Genomic DNA, 20,291 nt, shown 5'->3' with positions numbered 1-20,291 from the left:
GAAGGAATGCAGAAGAACAAACCTTTGCCCATGTTCTTCAGCCGTTCCCGAAAGGCTGCATCTGTCTCCTCTGTGTGTGGAAGGGTTCCCCAGGGTTCGTCTTCAGTGGCATCAGCTGGGCGCCCTACACAACACCGGGGCGGGGGCTTCACTGAGGTGCTTTCCTCAGTAGGATGGAATAGTGAAGACTAGAAATATGCATTTAAAATAAAGTGTTTGGTTGTTAGTCAATGCTCTGTCCTGTGCTCTTTGCTCGCTCGTCCTGTGTCGCGCTGTTTCTGTTTTTTATTCTAAAGATGAACCAACCAGCCTCTTTGAACACACTGCCAGGAATATGCCCCCACGGAAAGTTAAGATACAGTGCATGGTGCACATGCATTCCCCCAAGTAGAATGTGCTCCTCATTTTTCTGTGCCTTTTGACAAGTGGCACACAGAACTAACTGAAGTTTTGAAACTAAACTGCATCACGAAATATGCAAAGAACAATGTACACATGAGCTCCAGACATGGTAGCTTCGGATCATAATTTGAACATATGAGTAAACCTTGTTTCATCACAAGGAAACAAAGACAAAGCCTCTGGGAGGGCAACTAGTAGTCATGTGTGCACCTAAAAGGTCCAGATGCAATATGCTTAGGATATCAAGGATATCTCAAGTTGGACGTCTGTTGGATAGGTGTTTATCTATGAAGTGGAGCATGGATATTGGGACATGATCTGAACATCCCACGAATGAAGTGTTTTCATTGGGTGCTGCTGTGTTTGCCGAAATTTGGCAAGATCACGCTGTTTGCAAAACATGATAGGTGCCTCATACACTTTCAGAATTTAGCAAGCAAATTGTACATCACTGAGAAATAAGACTAATGCACTGTTTTTTTCTTTCCACATTGTCTGGTAAATTCTAGAGAATATATGCACCTTTCAATCTAAATTTAATAAAATGCTTGGCATTTGTTGTTTGCCCCTTTTTATGTGGACTTTCATGAGCCAATGGGCAGTACATTGCTGCTTGCTATTTGTGCGCTGCAAATATGATGTGTGACATGGAGGCACAAACTATGACATCATCTCTGCTGGTGGGTGGACAGGCTGCTCCAAGGAGGCTTTAATTTGAATTTTCAGCCATTTCTTTGTCTTTTGCTATGCATGCCCAGAAATGCAGGACATGAGACGCCTAGCCTCTTGGTGGGCATCAACTTAGTGCTGCATAACTGAACCTACACTGCAATTAAAAAACCGCAAACACTGATATCAATTAGGATTTGGTTGACATTTGAAAAACACCGATTTGGGAATAAAGTTGGAGCACTGTGGTAATAACTATGTAGGTTCCCAAGCAGTTTGATTATTTCAGTGGGACCTTACTAAATAGTGAAACTGCTCATCAACCTACAGTGTTACTACCACATCGCTCAAACTTTGTTCCCAATTTCATCTTTTTCAAATATCAATCAAATCCTAACAGATAAATGTATTTTTTTTGTGAGATTCGCTTTTTTAAAACTGCAGTGCCAATTCAGCTGCTTGGAGACAAGCAGACGCCTCATGGACTTCATGTCCTGCATTTTTGGGCATGCATACAGGCGTAACATTTTGCAGAAACAATTGTCACTGCATCATATATGCATCAAGCTTGTTTGTTTGCAATGCCAAAACCAGGTAAGAGGTCTTTTAGGCTTATCTAAAATATCAGTTACGTCCACTTGCCACCACCTTCTTGTCTCATTAACACTAGGCCTATCATCTTCCTGTCCATTGCCTGTGGCTCATTCCTTAGCTCAGGCAAGGGTTCAAGTTTTTTTCAAATAGGGGGGAGTCTGACTTTAAGATGGCAATTGATGTTAATGATGATGAATTTTTTACATGCTAACGGGTTTTCCTCAATAAACACTGAACCTTGTTTTGCCTCTCCAGAGCAAAAGAACAGTAACACCTGGGCTTCATGAGTTTGCCACATGGCGCTGCACACGAAAATTTTAAGGGTGATCAGGACATCCAGACATCCCCCTGGATCCACCCATGTTTTAGCTTCCTCTCATGTTTCTTCATAATTCTCGCAAGCTTCAGCAAGCACAAAACATGTCAATGACATTTAAAAAGTACTATTGAATTATTCTTCTGAGTTACAGTAAACTTGTTCATATGTTCTGGAAAAGATGTGAGATAAAATGTACAATTAAAGTCACTAAAAAATTCCGGTAGACTCAACTGTAGATGACATCTAGGTAATGCGAAGCATTATGTAAATCGTTGCAGCGTGAGACACCCACATCTGGTGGGGTCTGAGTGCATGAAATGCGCGTTGTTGCTTTGGCAAGCTTGCACTGGTGGCCCTTGAATTCAGCCTGGGTCAGCAGCATCTTTGGGCAGAGAATTTAAGCGGGGAATTTTCACGTGCCCACTTGATGACAAGCATTGCATCACAAGACGGAATTATATGTCGAGCGTGGCGCCTGACTGACCTGAGATGCACATTGTTATTTTAGGATTTCCATGGGAAACTGAAATGAAATCAAGCAGGTGGACAATAGTGGAGCCGGAATACAACGCCCCCGTGCCAGCTGAGTGAAACATGGTGCTCACTGCACGCCAACTGCAGCAGGTGGTGTGTTTGGGTTACGACCCATTAACCGTGTGCAGTATGCTTCTTATACCACACGCACTGTGAAAGAGATAGGTGAAGATGTTTACTGCATTGGGTCGGCGGCAGTAGCGATGAATGGTGATGTGTGATGACTCGCGAGATTTGCTGGCACCAGAATAGGAAACTAAGTGCATGGTGGCATATTCATGTGACATGAGTGTGCGAATAGACAAGAATGGCACAGCGAGCGGCACTGCTGCGCCGGTGCTGAGCGCCGCATGCGGGGCAAAATTCAACTAGCGGGTGGTACGCCCTATGGGTACGCCTCTCCCATCTCTTGTTCACACCGCCTTGATTGCCTCTTGCACTGTGCGCGTCCGGGCATGTTTCGTACTGCATGCAGTGTGTGCCTACGTGTGTGTGCGTGGACGTTTTATTCGAAGGACGATGTACAGTCTGTTTCACACTTAGGGGAAAACTCGGAGCGCATTGCATCGAGATGCGGCGGGCGCTTGAGTCAGGCGGCGGCAGCAGCTCGTGCAGGCTCAGGTGCTCGAGGAGCGGGGTCTTGAACGGCGGTGTCTGCTACGGTGGCGTGCGTTGGCCGCATTGTCGGGAAGCATTCTACTGTCAGTCGCAGTGCGCCGATCTCATCGTTACTGCGTGAAATGAGGCGGTATTCTTTACTAAGCGTTGTGCGACGCCCACTGATATGCCTCGTAGGTAAGTTCATCACTGAAAGGTGCAGGGCAGTCATAGACGACGTACTGATTCCATACATTCTTGACGGCCCATTCCTGGAAGGTGACTGTATATTCTAACACGATAGGCCGCCGATCCACACTGCTCGTGTGGTGCAAGAGCTGCTGGAAGAGTGCGCCGTCACTCCCTTGGAGTGGCCGCCTCAATCCCCGGGCGCCAACATCATTTAATATGTCTGGGGCTCCTTGAAAGTATCGCTGGCGCACCATCTCCTTTATCAGTCGCCTGAGGATAGGCTTTGATCCATCATCATCAGCGACTGAGACGTGCTGCGAATGAACACATCCCTGATCAAAACACTCTACACTTCACTGCCTTCCAGGATCAGCACTGTCATCGCTGCCGCTGGGGACATGACGAGATACTAACTGAAGTTCGAAGCATGACGTGTCCAATTCCCCGCCGGCGGGCAGGGTCTGTCTGGTGTAGCGAATGATTGTAGAGAAAAATCCCCTCCAGCTCATTGTTTAAACCTAAAACATTCCTTTAATTGTATCCATTTGTTTCGTCGTGTTCGACCCCCATAGTTATTATTGTTGAGTGCTTTGTTTTTCTTTCGAGTCAAATAAAGACTGAGCACGTTGCGCACACATCTTGGTGCGTCTTGTCACTGCTTATTACGGTAGCACACACAGCAAAGAAATACATGCCTCGTGCACCACCTATAGAGGCACCACTGATAGCCACCTAGCGGGTGCTTCCAACAGTTCGCGCGGGGACAGTAGCAGACAGCAACCCTTTGCAGCATGGATGGCTGAAGTTCGCGGTTGCGATTTCTGCTTTGTTCGGGTGCCACACTGCTTCTTCTGAGGTGACAGCTGTAGGGAAGAAGCTGACCTCTGTGAGAGCGGGTATGAACATGATGTTACCGGTGTTTAGGGCAACATGGGCCACATACGTGCCAGGTGCGTCCCACAGACAAGCGTCATGAACCCCATTTACGTGAAGTGGAGCTCATGTTAAATAGTCGATAAATTTTATTGAGTAATGCAATGTCTCGATCGTTCTTTTTACATTATACCCTTGCCATAATGCTCCTTTGATACCTCAATAATAAGCAGCCGTTGTTAGTGCAGACTTATATCAAACAAATCCGTATAGTGCGATGTCTGCATATGCCGTTGTGATTTTTCTGCCGATGAATACATGTGACATCGCCGAATAAGTTGAACGTCGCCTCAAGAAGAGTAATTGCGAATTTATTGATGGAAATGCGTACACTAGTCAACGAAGTCACCAAACGTACGGGTAAATAAAAGCGCATGTTAGCGCTGTACCGCCAATGCAATTCTGCTGCATACGCCAATGAACTGCCATTCCCGCTGCAGTTTTTGCACTTTTAAATTCTGCAAGGAAGCTGGTGGGAAACGCACAAAGCTAAAGTCTGACTAACTTTTCAGTACCTTTTTTATGTGACTAGAGAGAGGTGCCACATGATATATTTAAAGGCAGGGCAGCACCAGCCAAAGTAGATGAGCGCTGGCGGCAAGGCCGGGTTTAGTCCTCTGCAGTATAAGCATAATAAGAAAGAATTCGGTTGAGTACAAAATTCACATGCAAAAAGGGACTACGTTGTGAAACAAACAAATCACTCGGTGTGGCAAGTCTGCTCAGACAGCATCGAGGTGTGATGACTTCCCAAACGTGACGCGACCTTTTCAGCGAAAATGGAACAAAAATACCATATGGAGCAACTATTAGCAATTTTCGCCCCCCTGAACTACCTATTTTCTAAATGCATTTCCCAAAAAACCACAATATCTAAGACGCCCTCGGGCGAAAAGAATAAAGCTGTTGAAGAAGCACTTGCTTGGTATCATTCTGATAAGAAACAGAGTGAGTTATACCCTTTACAAACGAGGCAGGATGAAAACCTCGCAGCTCAAAAGAATCAACAAGAGCTTTGCATGAAGCAACTAGCAACAGTTAAACCTGTGCGAAGCCACACATAAAATAGATGTGAAAACATGAAGTGCGCGACAGCTGGTGCGAGGATATACCGGGCCACATAAAACTAACAATTCCAGTTTTTGCAAACGTCAGTAGCTTTAACATATAACACAATGCGCTCGTGCAGTCGTGCTGCCTAGCTAGCGCAACGCGGTAAAGAAGTGGAAAACAGCATAAGCGACAAACAGCATTCCGAACTTTAGTGAAATGCCTTTAAACCGCATGGTGCATTGCAGACGAACTTCGTCGTTTATGTGTCTAACTATGATCGAGTGGAAAAAAATACCGACGCAACAGAGAAAAGGATGAGAACAAGAAATTTCCAGCCGAAGTGATGATTTATTGCTACCGTTGCTCCCACTGATGAGGCTTTTCGGGGAATGATTAGAACCATATCGCCGGCACGTTTTCGCCGGAATTTGAGCCCCCCACCCGGCAACAATTCTTCTCCAACATTCCTTGAAGCTTTAGCCACCCCACACATGTGAAGGGCGTTGCCCATTTTGCTCTGAAAACGTGAATAAGACAGAGAAGCACTGTCAATGACACAACAAACTACAGCGCGCGGCTGGCTCCTCTTCCGTGTGTTCTGCGCAAGGCCGCCACCAGTGGCGCATTCATTGGCGTGCACTACGCATATACGTGCACGCGCTCAGTACCCCGGCCTTTCGAAAGAACAAACGAAGCATGCTGTCAAAAGAAGTTTGTGGAACTCTATTATCGCCAATGAATGCTCAGAGTTTGGCGTCGCACAACGTTTAGTAAAGTATATCAGCTCAGTTCTTGCAGTACCGATGAATTCGTTGCACTGCCCCTGACAGTAGCACGCTTCCCAATAATGCAGCCAGCGCGCACCGCAGTAGCAGACGACGCAGATCGTGACTCCGCCCCTAGAGCATCTGTGCCTGCTCAAGCTGCCGCTGCCGCACGACTCCATTGCTTGCCCCATCGTGATGCAATACGTTCCGAGTTTTCCCCTAAGTGTGAAACAGACTGTACACGCTTCTATTTGCTTTTAAGAAGATCGATACGCTTGACGATTATTTTTGTGGCTGCAATGCGGCAAAAGGGCAGCGTCTGCTTAGCCATGTAATTGACGCTGAGCAGGTAATTGTAAACAACATCATATGTGCCGCCGGAAAAATCGTAGGCACATACGATGCGGCACATACATACACCACATACGAGCTAAAATTATTTTTGCAGTTTCTCACAAAATGTTTGCTACAAATCCATGTTGTCTCTGATGGCGACAACGGACTGCAATCAACAAATTGATGCTATCTTCCTCGACTATGAAAAAGCTTTTGACATAGTCCCTCACCCTCACTTATTACATAAACTTTCTTGAAATTAGACATGGATGTATTAAAATGGCTAGAAACGTTCCTCAGTAACCGCGAGCAATTCGTTACTATCAACAACCAGTCCTCCGTCAACCTTCCGGTATCTTCAGGTGTCCCTCAGAGGTCTGTTCTTGGGCCACTTCTCTTTTTAATATACATCAATGACTTACCACTTCACGTAACTTGCAAAATTTGGATGTTCGCTGATGACTGCATTATTTATCATACCATTAACAATGACCCTGATGGAGATAATTTGCTACAAAATTTCAACCATGTACAGTCTTGGTCTGCTTATTGGCTAATGACTCTTAATCCAAAGAAATGTAAACATGTCATTTACTCGCAGTCGTACACCCTTCCTGCCTTCTTACAAAATAGCTAACAATCGGACTGAAACAGTAAAATCATTCAAGTACTTAGGCGTCTTAATTTCCTGTGATCTTAACTGGGGCACGCATATCAACAGCATAGTATCATCGGCGAACAAAACACTCGGCTTTATGAGGCGCCACTTGCGTCATGCGCCTCAGGATGTCAGACTTGTGGCGTACAAATCACTTATCAGGCCTAAAGTCGAATATGCGTCACCAATCTGGAACCCATATCAAAAATGTCTCGTTAACGCACTTGAGCGCTTCCAAAATCGTGCAGTAAGATACATTAATTCATCCTACTCATATGACGTAAGCATATCATCCTTAAAAGAGAAATCTGAGTTACAGTCATTATCGCACCGGCGTAATATAGCCAGCATTGGTCTTTTTCATAAGTTTTTCTACAGTACACTTAATCGTGTGCCATACACAATTCCACCCGCAAGAATATCACAACGCGCTCGTCATCCACTCCAAATTTTAAAACCACGCTCACATACAACTACCTTAACTTAATTTCTTTTTCTTCTCGAACAGCAACTGATTGGTATGCTCTTCCCCACGATGTTGTATGTACTAATAATCACCATGTGTTCATTGCTGAGGTTGCTTCGATTTTGTCAAACTAATTGCCTTTTTGTACAAATTCATCATCTACCATACGTTTGTCGATTGTGTGCAATGTATCTACCTTTTTTCAAATGTTGCGCTAGTTACTGAAGTAAATTGTCCATTGCCACTGTTTCTTCTCTTTGGCCAAAATAACTGTTGCTTTTTTTTTTCTAATTGACAATTTGTGACGGGTATCTACTTGTTTATACAGGGTATCTACCACTTTTCAAATGTTCCGTTTGTTATCATGTTGAATTGTTGTTGCAAGATGTACCCCACCCCTTATGTAACACCCCTGATAAAGGGGCCTTTAAGGAAATAAATTGACCTGACCTGACCTGACTTCCATCAACACTGTGTGAAAATAAACAAAATATATCGCTGCATAGCACAAGTACGACATGCGCATACAACATTAACTAGTACGTTGCCTACAATATAGAATAGAGTCAGCAATGTAAATAGCTTGGCCATTTTTTAACTGTGCTCAAGAGACAGAAGTTGAAAGTATTATAGTAATCATTTCTGCTTCAGCAATGCCGGCGCGACCAAGACGTGGGCGTGTATCGTCCAGTAACTCGATCGATCGGTGCAGTGGTGAAGCGGGAATGAACTCCGGTCATGTTCAATGCATCGTGCGCATATGCAATTTCTCGGCACGCGTGAACTTCGGCCACTGCTAGCGCATACAACAGAAGTGGTTTCCATTCTTGGGCAGCGCACGCACAAACGAAACAAGAGAAAGAAGACAGGACAAGCGCTGGTCGAACAGCTGAAAGCTTTTGTATGAATAAAAGGATTATATACCGCATAATTATTAAATTTATGTGGGTTACATATAAAAACCGTCATACACTGAGGTGTGATCAATGAACGAGCTCGCTTCGTTTGCCAGTTTACTTCGTTCGGCGCACCGCAGTACCCCCTGTCTGTCGTCTGCTTTTTCCATACTATTTTCTTGTGAATCGGCAGAATTTTACTGGTGGCATCAACCCTTTCGTGTTTACATTGCTGTCATGAGAGTTAACAACACAATAATAATTTTCGGTCATCCGAAGAGGCGCCGTAGCAAACAAGAGACGTTTCGCGCGCAGCGCAAACTGAACGCGGGCGTGATCGTGAAGGGCGGAAACATACACCTGTTGGAGGTGAATTCGTTCCGCCAGGGGAGAAATGAGCGCTGGCGTCTAGGATGAAACTTGGCGTGCGGACATCTATACTGCGGGAAAGCTGCTGTTGTGGGAGCCTATACTGCTCTCAATAGTGCTGCCTCACACCTTTCCTTGTTTACATGGCACCTAGTGGCTGAAAAACGGATACGGTCACAGTTTGGCGATATACATACTGTATGCTGGTGCCAAAGATATATTTTTCCGGGCACATTAACTGGCAAAAAAGAAGTGTAACTGCAGTGGGTCATTTTTTGCATTCTCGATTTCAAAAGTTGGTGCCAGGACATTGCACGAGAACGAATAGTATCAACGAGGCTTTACTGTATATGTATTTTTTGAATGTTATATTTATTTTTTCATAGCCATTTTTGTTTATTTTTTCTTCATTTTGAACCATTATGCGCCCATGCACGACAACACGAGAAATGGTGACCTGCAAGAGGCTTTGCAGTAAAACACAGGTTCATTTTTGGAAACAGTTTATTTTCACCGTTTCATATTGATATTTTTATGCAAAAATGCAAGTTCCAACATTTCTTGCTACTCCTGTAGCACACAAAATTTTCCTACAGGCACTTGCGCACTATTGTGCTTCAGTCCATCTAAAGGTGGTTGAGGTCGTGGGAACATTTCACATTCGCCCCTTGTGCATTATCGTGATGTTGTGATGTGCGACCTTGACTGCACGACGCTGGCAAGTTATGCTGTGTAGTGCAAATTCAGCTTAATGCTTTTTTTCTACATGTGAGCTTGACCTGTTCTGCAAGAGCACGGCCACATATGGTAAGCAAGCTCGCCACTTTTGCAGTCCTCAGTCTAGCCTGCATGGATGATCCACTCAGCAGCAAACTACCGGCCATGATTTAGGCCTAACCATCACACCTGCCTAGGCTGTCAGGCCCAACCAGCACTGTTTCATCTTGTGTCAGCCACCGAGCTTATGGTTTACTGCCACCTTGACATTAACTCCTTCAGGTGCTGTGTGCACAGTTGTATATGCCAAGGTAGCACAGCAAAAGCAAGAGCACTGGTGAAAGTAATGCTCTTTGAAGCAGGTTGCGTAGATCTTGAAGCACTTCCCATTGGATCTGTGCTGTAAGTTTGAGTATTATGTGTTAATTGTTTTATTAAAACGAGTTGGAAGATAGATGGCTAAGTGTTTGCTCTGCGTGTCAGTATGTCATCATGTGACATGTTCACTTCTTTCATTGTTTTTCTCAGTGCTTTAGATGCATATTATTCAAGTGGCTGGATAGGTGCTTTTTAAGTAAGCTTGACATGAAATAGTTGATGTTCTCATATCAGACGTTCGAGTAGAGTTCTTGTATGGAGTTCACATTCTATGAACTGAACTCTATGAAATGTACTGAATAATTTTAAATTCTTAATTCATTCTGTAGCTTTATGCTTTCGATAGTTCTGAAGATGCAAGAAATGTGATGAAACTTAATTTTTAATAGCTAGAATTAATTGGCACCTGAAGGGGTTAATCTATTCACCTAATCTATTCCCCCCGGCTCTTGGGGATCCATACAGACACTGTGAATATTGTTTGAATAATTAAGCAGCTGCAGAAATTAGTTAGCGACTTTGTCATTGCCTTGTCTTGGCTGTATGAGCTACACGATGCAACTTTCTCACTGAAACCAAAGCTACTGAAGTACAAAAGCGCCAAACAGACGACACAAGAAGAGACATGGATGCTCGTCCGTGTCTCTTGTGTAGTCTGTTTGGCGCTTTAGTACTTCAGTAACATGCACCAACAAGCCCAACAAAACGTTCTGCTGAAACCGAAGCTGTTGATTAAACATGTATTAAATTTGCGATGTTTCTGCGCATATGACACGCCCCCCCAAATTTTTTAAGTTTAACGGTAAAATCGGGGTATGGGTTATATGCAAATTTCCAACTTCAGGTGTGGCTTCACAGCTGCGCGAATTTCGCCTGGTAGTGTGGTTTCATGGCAGTGCGACCTGCGCTGCAGTGAAAACACCTTTGGGGCACTGTTCACCATAAGTGTCGTCGAAGAGGTGGGGAACAGAGCAGTTGGCTAAAGATATGATGCGAATGCAGACTGTTTTTACTAATTTGGGCTTTGTCTGCAGTGTGTTCTGTGGGTTTTAGGGCGGCTTTCTTTTCTCTTTTTCCAGGGTTGCAATTGGGGGTAGGGCTCTACGCGGAAGAAAGAAACAAACCTATATTCTTTGATTTCGAGTACTTCGAATACTGTAATTCAAGCCGAAGCGAATATCGAATAGCATAATATTAAACCGAATATTAGAAAATATTGAATATTCATGCAAGCCTACCACACACATGTATAGTGTCCAACATGTCTAAAGAACGAGAAATGAAAAATAACGTACAGCGCGAAGGACAAGGACTGCGAGAGACGACATACACAGCGCTTTGTATGTCATCTCTCGCAGTCCTTGTCCTTCGTGCTGTACATTATTTTTGATCATAAATTACCAACTAGCCCAAGCAACCACCCTAGAGAAATGAAAACATGGACACACCATCATCAGGGACCAATCCAGCACTCCGCTCCATCTCCTGGCTCTGGATGTCTGCAAACAGAGATGATATAAATGGACATACAGCCAGTACCACTGCTGAATATGACGCACAAACGTACTGATGCGTGCGAGCATATACAGGTGTCTCAGCTAACTTTAGCAAGAGTTTAAAAATAAGAGAATGCGACCAAATGCATGTTGCTCACTTTTGTATGTAGTGCGTCGCGCTATTCTTTTTTGCTTAATTAGATAATTAGTGAAGATTAATTAACCAACTTCTGAAGCAACGAAGCTAGGAAAAAATTCCAATTAGGAAGTTACAGAGCAGTTTGCAAAACGTCCTCATGAACAGTTTCTGTCTTTCTATCTATTAAGTATTAGTGGTCTTCAGCTTGCTGCGAATGCCTGCAAAAAAAAAAAAAAGAAAAAAAAGAAGAAGAAGCAAATAACACCACGTGACATGCCCACTTGCGCGTCATGATTGCACTGCTCCCAAGTGTTCCACGCACAAACGAACATAGCATTTAGCCTGGTGTGCTGCCGCTGCATCTGCTTATCGCTATCATGAACTGCCGCGAGCGAAGGACCTCGCTGGCGTAAATCGCACACTCAACGCCCTCGTCACTGTTCTGTCACCTTCAGCAGCATGCCCTGCTACTAAATCCTATATTTATTGTTTGTGCGCGGACAGTTTGGGAGTGCTGCAATCACGGTGCGCAAGCGGGTATGTCACGTGGTATTTTTTTCTGTATTTTGCAGGCATACGCAATAAGCCGGAAAACACTAATACTTAATAGATAAGAAGTTAGAAACTGTCTAATTGGATGTTTTGCAATGTGCTCTACAACTTTCGAATTGGAATTTTTCGCCTAATTTTGTTGCTTCGGAAGTTGGTTAATTAGTCGTGACCAATTATCTAATTAAGCAAAATTAAAAAGATAGCGTGACACACTACATACAAAAGTGAGCAACATGTATTTGGTCGTGTCGTCTTAGAGTGCATTGGCATATTTTTAAACTCTGGCTAAACTTAGCTGTACAGCGGATGCACAACCACTGTTCAACGCTACACTCGCAGTCCGCTTTCTGTGGCAATGAAGGTAAAGTTACAGGGGCCTGCACATGTGCCAAGTATTGCGGCAGCATTTGATAGTGCTTTTGTTTTCTAGGAACACATACTGAATCAGTGCAGTTTCTACGTGCAACTGTTTTGCACTTGCCCATACATGGAAGAGAAAAGCAGAAAAAGAAGTCAAATTTAACAATCAGTGCTGCATTTTGTCATACAAACTTGCTGTAAACAAGATGTTTATATTGACGCGTGTATTCTATGCAGAAGACAATGATGATAGGGGCATTAATGGACTCCGTCTAGTGGGTGGCTGAGATTGGGCGAGGACGAAGAAGACGTGCCTCTGTTCCATTTTTTTTAACAGGTTGTCCTGTTGTTCTTGAAGAACGTCTCCCTGTCTTCTGTCCACATTGTACAGCGACACTGGTGGAGGCTCTGGGTACTGAGCTCTCTTGATGCTCCGGAGTACTTCTGGGAGTCGTTCATCTAGCCCGGACGCATTTTCACCAGTTACGACAGCCATGCATCGCTTTAGTCGTCGACTGCTAGACCTTGCCCCGGAGTTCTCCCTTCTTCAACCACCTCTCTCTGGGAGCTGCACACATCTCGCAATGGCCGAAACCAGCCCACCGCAAGCACCCCAAAGCAGCCGGTTTCCTAGTCTACAACAGGTAATCGCTCTGCATCCACTGGTTCCCGATCGCTATTGCGGTGCAGTCTTCGAAGACATTGAAGACTGGCTTGACAAGTACGAACGCGTCGCACAGATTTACCAGTAGACTGAGCAGCAAAAGATCTCCCACATCTATTTCACCCTTGACGACAGTGGCCGTACTTGGTTCGAGAACCGTGCAGCTAGCCTAACGACATGGAATGACTTTCGGCAGAAGATCATGGATACTTTTGCAAGTGCCAACCAACCATGGAGCTACAGGTGCAACAACGTAAAGAGTCGGTTACAGTGTTCGCCGAGGACATGGCCCACCTCTTTCGTAGAGCTGACCCGAACATGACCAAAGATAGGAAGTTGCGCTACCTCATGCGAGGTGTAAAAGAGCAGTTGTTCGCGGGGCTTGTGCGGAATCCACCAGTCACAGTATCACTGACTTTATCAAAGAGGCTAGGGCAATTGAGCGGGCCCTTCATCAACGGTGCAGGCAGTATGATCGACTGTCCACCAGCACTACAATCAATGCCGCCGCAGGGACTGCTGAGTATCAGAATTCTTTGCGTGAATTGATCAGAGAGCTTGTCAGAGAGGAAGTGCAAAAGATTCTGACACCGACATTGGATAGACCCGTAGCATCAATCGCCGAAGTGGTGTGCGACGAAATCAGGCAGGCGTTCTCGGCTGCCTGATTTGGTGGTGATCTCCAAGATCACCAGCGTCCCATGACTTACGCCGCCACTGTCCGATGTCGAACACCCGTCACAACCACATCGCTGTACCACCAGCCTCCGACAGTCGCTCCTTGGTCGCCGCTGCAAGAGGAGGCTTTGAGGCGCGCACCCGTTATGCTGCTGCAGTCACATCACCAGCTGTTGTTTGCCGCATCTTGGTCAACGCTGCAAAACGACGCTACGGGATGGCCGCAATTTCGGAGAACCGACGTATGACGAACCGTCGATAGGCGACCACTTTGTTTTCACTGCGGAGGCGCCGGCCATATTTCGTGCAATTGCTGGCATCGCGACACATAATTTAATAATTTCGACCTCATTGTCCATGGTCCTATGGTCGACGTGAAAATGATGATTCTATGCTCTGCTGCAATGACGCTGCTTTTCGGGGACCGATTTCCGCCGTCGGTCGCGCTCTCCAACCCCTCCACGTCAGATGGCTTCATCTACTGGACGTACTTTTGCGGAGCTCCGAGGACGAAGGTAGGCGACCTCTGGGGTTAAGGTTGCAGGCCCGCCGCAAAACAACAAAAAATCCCCGAAACTACCGCTGCAGAACGCTGTGAAACCGATAAACACCGAAGAAATTGTGAGTGCCGACATTGATGTTTTCGTGGACGGGCAGCCGGTGACAGCGTTAGTCGACACTGGCGCCGACTTCTCTATAATGAGTCAGGAACTCGTCCCCCGCCTGAAGAAAGTAAAGACGCCATGGACGGGACCTCACATAAGGACGGCAGGCGGCCAATTACTGATGCCTACTGGAAGATGTGCTTCTAGAATTAATATCGGAGATTCTTCTTTCATGGCCGCTTTCATCATTCTGCCTGTGTGCGGTAAAGATTTGATTATTGGAATGGATTTTCTGAAAGAATATGGTGCCGTAATTAACATCCCGGATCGCATGGTGGTGTTTTATAAGAGTCCTGGTTTAGTCCATTGCTTATCGCTGCAACACCACTCCTTTCGTCTAACAGAAGACATTGTTGACATCCCACCTCGATCACGTACCCTTGTTTCGGTAGGATGTGACGTACCGTTTCATTGCGAAGGCGTTGCCGACCAAATAACCACGTTATGTTCACTCATGGTATCTTGGTCACACGAGGAATCGTAAATGTCACCGACGGGAGCATGAACCTGTTGCTAACAAATTTTAGCACAGAGCGACAGCACCTTCCAAAGGGCACAGGTGTGGCTTATTTTGACGGTGTTGCGGATGTCTGCAGCTGCTGTTCACTACTCGAACAAGCGCCTACGCAAGACCCAGCTCCTGCACTTGACGTCAGCACTGCTTTGTCGCCGCACGAACGAGAACAACTTCTTACGTTACTGGCCAAATTCAACGACTGCTTTGCATTGACGTCCAGTGTCAGTCGGACACCTCTAACAAAGCACTGAATAATTACAGAGGATACGGCAAGGCCAATTCACCAAAATCCTTATTGTGTTGCTCCTAGAGAATGTGAAGCCATACAACAACAAGTGACAAAAATGCTTGAATACGACGTGGTCCAACCATCCATGAGTCCCTGGGCATCTCCTGTAGTTCTAGTCAAGAAAAAATACGGCAGCTTGCATTTCTGTGCGGACTACTGAAAACTAAATCAGGTTACAAAGAAAGATGTGTACCTGCTTTCCTATATGGATGATTCACTCGACAGGCTTCGACACGCATGTTACTTCTATTCAATGGATTTAAAAAGCGGATATTGGCAAATCGAGGTAGACCCAAGAGACCGTAAAAAAACTGGTTTTGTGACACCAGACGGCCTATATGAATTTAAGGTCTTGCCTTTTGGCTTGTGCTCTGCCCCTGCTACGTTCCAATGCCGCATGGACACTGTGCTCTCAGGCCTGAAGTGGAAAACCTGCTTAGTGTACCCCGACGACGTCATCGTGTTCTCCGCAACATTTGAAGAACACTTTGAGTTGCTTGAAGCGGTTCTGCAGACCATCCGGTCCGCCGGCCTTACCCTGAAACTGGAGAACTGCCACTTTGGCTTTGCGGAACTACAGTTCCTTGGTCGCGCCGTCAGCCATGCAGGTGTCCGCAAGGATCCTAAAAACTTGCCGCCATCGCACAGTTTCTCATACCATCTGATAAAAAGGCTGTCAGATGCTTCCTCGCCCTCTGTGCTTATTGCGCGGTGCTAATGTGCGGTGGTTTATTGCAAACTTTGCTTGCATTGCACCGCTGTTAACTCGCCTCACGAGACGTTACTTTCGTATGGGGCGATGAAGAGCAAGATGCATTTAACGACTTGCGGCAACATCTCCAGACACCTCCAGTGCTTGCTCACTTTGATGAGACCACTCCTACATTGGTCCACACTGATGCCAGCAATGTTGGCTTGGGAGCTGTTCTTGTGCAGCGGCAGGAGGACACAGAAAGAGTGCTTGCCTATGCAAATAGAACACTCCCGCACAGGGGCTTATTACTCAACAACTGAGAAAGAATGCCTTGCCGGGGTATGGGCAGTCATGCAATTTCGCTCGTATATGTATGGCCGCCACTTGAATTTTATCAGCAACCACCAATCATTGTGTTGGTTGACAAAGCTCAAAGATCCTTCTGGACGATTGGCGCGTTGGAGCCTAAGGTTGCAAGAGTTTGACATGACTGTCATGTACAAGGTAGGGAAACGTCATACGGACGCTGACTGCCTGTCTCGATCACCGATAGAGTCACTTGCTCCACTCGAAGAAGAAGGCTCAGCATTTCTTTGCGTTCTAGACACATCCGCCATCGCACAACAACAACAAGACAACCCCGAGTTGCTCGAACTCATCAATTACTTAGAGGGAAGATCTGCGAAACCACCTAGAGTTTTCGCACGAGGAGTGTTGTCATTTTGTTTGTGAGCCAAAGTCCTTTACAAAAGAAACTTTTCTTTGACCGGGTCCCCCTTTCTGCTCGTCATTCCTGCAGCTCTTTGCACAGAAGTACTTCAAGCCTGTCACAACGAGGTGACTTCTGTTCACTTAGGCTACACGAGAACTTTGGCCAGAGTTCAGCAAAGGTACTACTGGCCGAGACTTGCCACCGCCGTGAAACATCACGTTCGCACTTGCCTCGAATGCCAGAGGTGCAAGTCGCCTCCTTCGAAACCAGCCAGCCTCCTACAGCCCGTCCAGGTTCCTCGAAGACCATTTGATCAAATCGGAATGGATATTTTGGGCCCATTTCCTACTCCTACTGCAGGCAATCGCTTTGTTATCGTTGCAACCGACTATCTCACACGTTACGCTGAAACAAAGGCAATCCAGAGAAGCACAGCAGCCGAGGTGGCGCGCTTTTTCATTGAGCATACCATGTTGGCACACGGCGCACCAACCGTTGTCATAACAGACCGAGGAACCGCATTCACGGCTGCACTTTTAGATCACGTCTTGCTGCTAGGTGGAATGGCTCATCGGAAGTCTACCGCCTACCATCCACAAACCAATGGATTAACAGAGCGCCTAAACAAAACAACTGAAGACATGCTCTCAATGTAGGCGAATGTAGAACATAAAAATTGGGATGACATCCTACCTTACATCCCTTTTGCCTATAACGCAGCGAAACAAGAGGCGACACGCATGACTCCGTTCACCCTTGTTCATGGATGGGATGTACGAACAATGTTGGATGCGATGCTTCCACACGACTTTAACACTGACACGGACGCCGATGTTTTCACGCAACGCGCAGAAGAGGCTTGGCAACTCGCGCGCTTGCGGTTCTGCCAGCAGCAAGACTACGACGCGGGCTGCCGTGATCTTCACCGTAGAATAGTAAGCTATGAAGTCAGAGACAGAGTGTGGGTTTGGACACCCATATGGAAACGAGGCCTCTCTGAGAAACTGTTAAGGCGATACTTCGGACCTTATCGAGTATTGCGGCGACACAGTGATGTCATGTACGAGGTCGTTCCTGATAGTCCCAATTGTACACGGCGCCGCACATACTCTCCTGAACTTGTACACGTTGTCCGCATGTAGCCAAATGTGCGCAAATAACTATGCCAGAGACCCTTACTTCTGCGAGTGACATTTCTGGTTTAGCATCGGGGCGATGCTCTTTTAGGGAGGAACAAATGACGTGTGTATTCTATGCAGAAGACAACGACAATGGGGGCATTAACGTCTAGTGGGTGGCTGAGATTGGGCGAGGATGAAGATGTGCCTCTGTTCCGTTTGTTTTTGAACAAGTTGTTGTTCTTGATGAACATCTCCCCGTCTTCTGTCCATGTTGTACCACGACAATATTTTTGTGACGATTGTTAGTGTTGTGCTGCTAGTGCCACCGGCTACTAGCGCCACCTACTGCTGCGAGCAAAAGAGGCAGCAACGAGAGCAGGGCTGGGGAGTTGGATGATGCAATAAACAGTTCGTTTTGAGTTCTATGTAAGGTCGGGTCTCGGCTCCACTTCCGGCTATATGTGACAAACTGGCGACGAGGATGCACCGAGCCGCATGAGCAACCACGCCTACCTTCGGTAGGATTTAAGCATTCGAGGGGGAAGGCGACGCTTGGCCTGCTTACGTGGAGCGCGTTCAAGAGTTCTTCAAAGCCAACGACGTCGTGCCAGCAAAGAAAAGGTCAATATTTTTTAGCTGCTGCGGGCCTCATACCTATGCACTACTTCGCAACCTTGTAAAGCCGGAAACGCCCCAAGGTAAAATACTCGATTTACTGGCCATACTGGCCATACTTGGAAGGCCATACTGGCCATACTTGGCAGGCACTACGCCCCCACCCCATCCGTCGTTGTGCAATGGGTTCACTTCAATTCAAGGGTGCGTTCCGAAGGAGAAGCTGTCAGCGACTTTGTTGCGCCCCTGAAGTGTTTGTCTGAACACTGCAATTATGGAACCGAACAACATGCTGAGAGACCGAATAGTATGTGGCATAAACAATGCAGCGGTTCAGCTGCGACTACTCAAGGGTTCTGACCTCACATTCGAGGACGCAGTGAAAACTGCCCTAACGATGGAAGCCACTAAAAAGGATGCCGGTGAACTGTGTCAGGCAACTGCAAGTAGTTTACCGGGTTTGCCAACTCACCGGGTAGCATCCGCGACTAAGAGCATGGCGTGTTACCGCTGCGGTGACAGAAGTCATTTAGCGTCGCAATGTAGCCACAGCAAGTCGCAGTGTCACTAGTGCAAGAAAGTGGGGCACTTGGCGGTCGTCTGCAACTTGCAGAAGGCCGACACATTCGTGAAGGAAAACACGTCTGCTGTGAGGACTGTTTTGACACGATCAACACGTACCACGCAGGTAAACGCTGTTGACGACGCCAACGTGTTTCATGTTCCTCGCGGCGCTGACGTTTTTGACATGTGGCACCTAAGCGGTGAGCCAAATGTGCCACCCTTCCTTGTCACTGTGAAATGTTCGGGAAGCTGTTTCCGATGGAGTTGGATGGAGATGGAGTGCAAGTGTCTCCGAATGCCAGTAGACAAGTTTCAACGTGCCTTTCCAGAAGTGAGTCTAGAGCATTCAAACATATTTTTACGTGGGTTTAGTGGGGAGCTCGAGCAAGTCAAGGGCAAAGCAAACATTTGCATCAGATACAAGGGGCATGAATGGGTCCTTCTGCTGTGCCTCCCGAGCAGCACTGCTTCAACGTTGCTCGGGCGCAACTGGTTCCAAGATTTGGGTATTGGCGTCCAGGGATTCAAACAAATTAACCAAGTTAGTTATGTCAGCGAACTGATTGCTCATTTTCCTGAGGTGTTTGCAGAGGGCATTGGCATGTTCAAGGGATTTTCTGCCAAAATTCTTGTGCCTCCAGATGCAGTGCCAAAATTCTGCCAACCCCGCCCACTTCCGTTCGCGTTGGTGGTCCTCGTAACGCAGGAGATCCTGAGGTTGCAGCGTGAGAACATTGTCGTTTCTGTGAAGACAGCCAAATGGGCAGCACCGATTGTGCCAGTTCAGAAAAAGAACGGCACAATAAGAATTTGCGGAGATTTCAAGCAAACAGTCAATGCTTTGTCGCTCATGGAAACCTACCCAGTTCCGCGGGCTGAAGAGCTGTGGGCAGCCATGTCAGGAGGTCAGAAGTTTACCAAACTTGACCTGTGAGACGCCTACCAGCAGATATCTCTGGATGCAGAAGGCCGTGAATATGTGACCATCAACACACACATGGGTCTCTTCCAGTATACATGCTTACCTTTTGGTGTCTCTGCTGCCCCTGCTATCTTTCAGCGAGAGATGGAAAATCTGCTTTGTGGTGTGCCGAAAACAGCTGTGTACTTTGACGATATTGTTATTACAGGCATCGATGACAAAGACCACTGGGCGAATCTGACGATTGTCTTGCAGAAACTTTGGGAAGTGGGCCTTAGGTTGAAGCTGGATAAGTGCATTTTTTTCGTTCCTGAATTGGAATACCTGGGCCACATTATATGCAAGAAAGGTCTAAAGCCCGACCCCAAGAAGGTAGAGGCCACCATCAATGCACCAGAGCCACAGAATGTGAAGAGCTTCAAA

General features: G+C 46.3%; 1 protein-coding gene across 5 annotated transcripts in view; it reads right to left on the bottom strand.

Moving 5' to 3' along the window:
- The window catches only part of LOC142576753 (CUE domain-containing protein 1), a 146,490-nt gene that overhangs the window by 62,602 nt on the left and 63,597 nt on the right, over window positions 1-20,291 (bottom strand). For 3 of the 5 annotated variants that reach the window (XR_012826957.1, XR_012826956.1, XM_075687031.1), the window contains exons 6-7: window positions 11,329-11,379; window positions 23-124 (exon numbers count right to left, since the gene is read on the bottom strand). Coding sequence is in view for 3 of the 5 variants with exons in the window: in XM_075687031.1 (XP_075543146.1) it covers window positions 23-124; window positions 11,329-11,379 (153 nt within the window). In the remaining 2 variants the exon portion in view is untranslated. Of the gene's footprint in view, window positions 1-22; window positions 125-9,296; window positions 9,903-11,328; window positions 11,380-20,291 lie in introns of those variants that run through there. The other 2 variants (XM_075687033.1, XM_075687032.1) reach the window with 2 other exon arrangements.

Source organism: Dermacentor variabilis, chromosome 3 (genome assembly GCF_050947875.1).
Source record: "Dermacentor variabilis isolate Ectoservices chromosome 3, ASM5094787v1, whole genome shotgun sequence".
Taxonomy (NCBI): Eukaryota; Metazoa; Arthropoda; class Arachnida; order Ixodida; family Ixodidae; genus Dermacentor; species Dermacentor variabilis.
This window is presented reverse-complemented; position numbering and strand designations above follow the sequence as displayed.